This window comes from Cucurbita maxima, unplaced genomic scaffold (genome assembly GCF_002738345.1).
Source record: "Cucurbita maxima cultivar Rimu unplaced genomic scaffold, Cmax_1.0 Cma_Scf04579, whole genome shotgun sequence".
In the NCBI taxonomy this organism is placed as follows: Eukaryota; Viridiplantae; Streptophyta; class Magnoliopsida; order Cucurbitales; family Cucurbitaceae; genus Cucurbita; species Cucurbita maxima.
In genome coordinates this window covers 1-1255 of record NW_019276595.1, presented here as the reverse complement: position 1 = coordinate 1255, position 1255 = coordinate 1, and the positions used below count along the sequence as shown (strand labels likewise).

Genomic DNA, 1255 nt, shown 5'->3' with positions numbered 1-1255 from the left:
AAAACACATAGGTTAATTATGTGAATGACCTTATCAATAGAATAACTTTTTGTGTTTTACCGTTTTGCCTCTCAATCGTCGAGAGAAAAGAAAAACATAGGTTAATTGTACAAATAATCATAAAGACAAGGTTAGCTTTTGCACTTTACCACCATTTTGCCCCTCGACCCCCAATGAGAAGAGAAAACACATACATTTGTTATACAGATGACCTTGACAACCGAATAACTTTTGTGTTTTACCATTTTGCCCTCAACCCCTTTTCAGAAAAGAAACACCTAGAACAATAGAAAAACTTCTTACTTTACTCTTTTACCCCTCAACCCTCCTCCAACGAGAATAACTTTTTGCACTTTACCATTTTGCCCCTAGAACCTTAGTGAGAAAAGAAGTCACACATGTTAACTATGCAAATGACCATAATAACAGAATAACTTATGTGATTTACTCTTTTGCCCTCCACCCCCTCCCGTAGGTTAATTGTGCAAATGACCTTAAAAACCGACTAAATTTTACACTGTACCTTTTTGCCCCTCAATCCCCTCCCCTCGATCAAAAAAGAAAAACATAGATTAATTGTGAAAACGACTGTATTAACAAAAATAACTTTTGTGATTTACCCTTTCGCCCCCTAACGATCAAATATTTGACCATAATAAGTTTTAAAAAAACGTTGACTTTTAAAAAGTCAACTAAACAGCAAAAAGGGGTCTGATTACAAAGAATATACANCCACATAACATATTGTACGATACTTCGTTAAAGATTTCAACACATTTGGATGAACTAAACAGTTAAAAGAAAAAATGTAGATTAGAAGAAGAAAAAGACTGGACATTTCATCCAATATTACTCATCATCCATTCGACCTCGTGCCGAGCATTGCCCTCGAGCACCATCGAATCTCCATGACTGAAAGCTGGTCTCGGTCTCTTCATTGCGGTGACAGTTGATCCTACTCCGATAGGGGAAACCGGGCTTCCAGCTGATGTCAGGCAGCTATCCATCGAGCAATCGCCTATTCGAGCCATAACGGTAGGAGCTTTTCGGTTTTCTAGAGCAGCAGCGAGTTCTGAGAAGGGAAGCACTTTTTGTGACTCCAATGGTGCCATCTCTTTCGAGTCATTCGAGACTTTGATTGCAAGTTCGGAGAGCTCTTCTCTGGCAGCTTCGAGTCCTGCAGAGGCTGCAGTCTGATCGCTTAATGCTTGACAAGCTCGGTCAAGTATCGACTGTAAGTATTTGCCTTGTGCTT

General features: G+C 39.4%; 1 protein-coding gene across 1 annotated transcript; it reads right to left on the bottom strand.

Annotated features, from left to right (window-relative positions):
• Positions 1-738: 738 nt before the first annotated feature.
• Positions 739-1250, bottom strand: LOC111476017 (protein PHR1-LIKE 3-like; the record flags this gene model as incomplete). Its single annotated transcript, XM_023119974.1, has 1 exon — positions 739-1250. A coding segment is annotated over one exon (411 nt), but the record flags the coding sequence as incomplete, so codon positions are not given.
• Between the last annotated feature and the right edge of the window lie 5 nt (positions 1251-1255).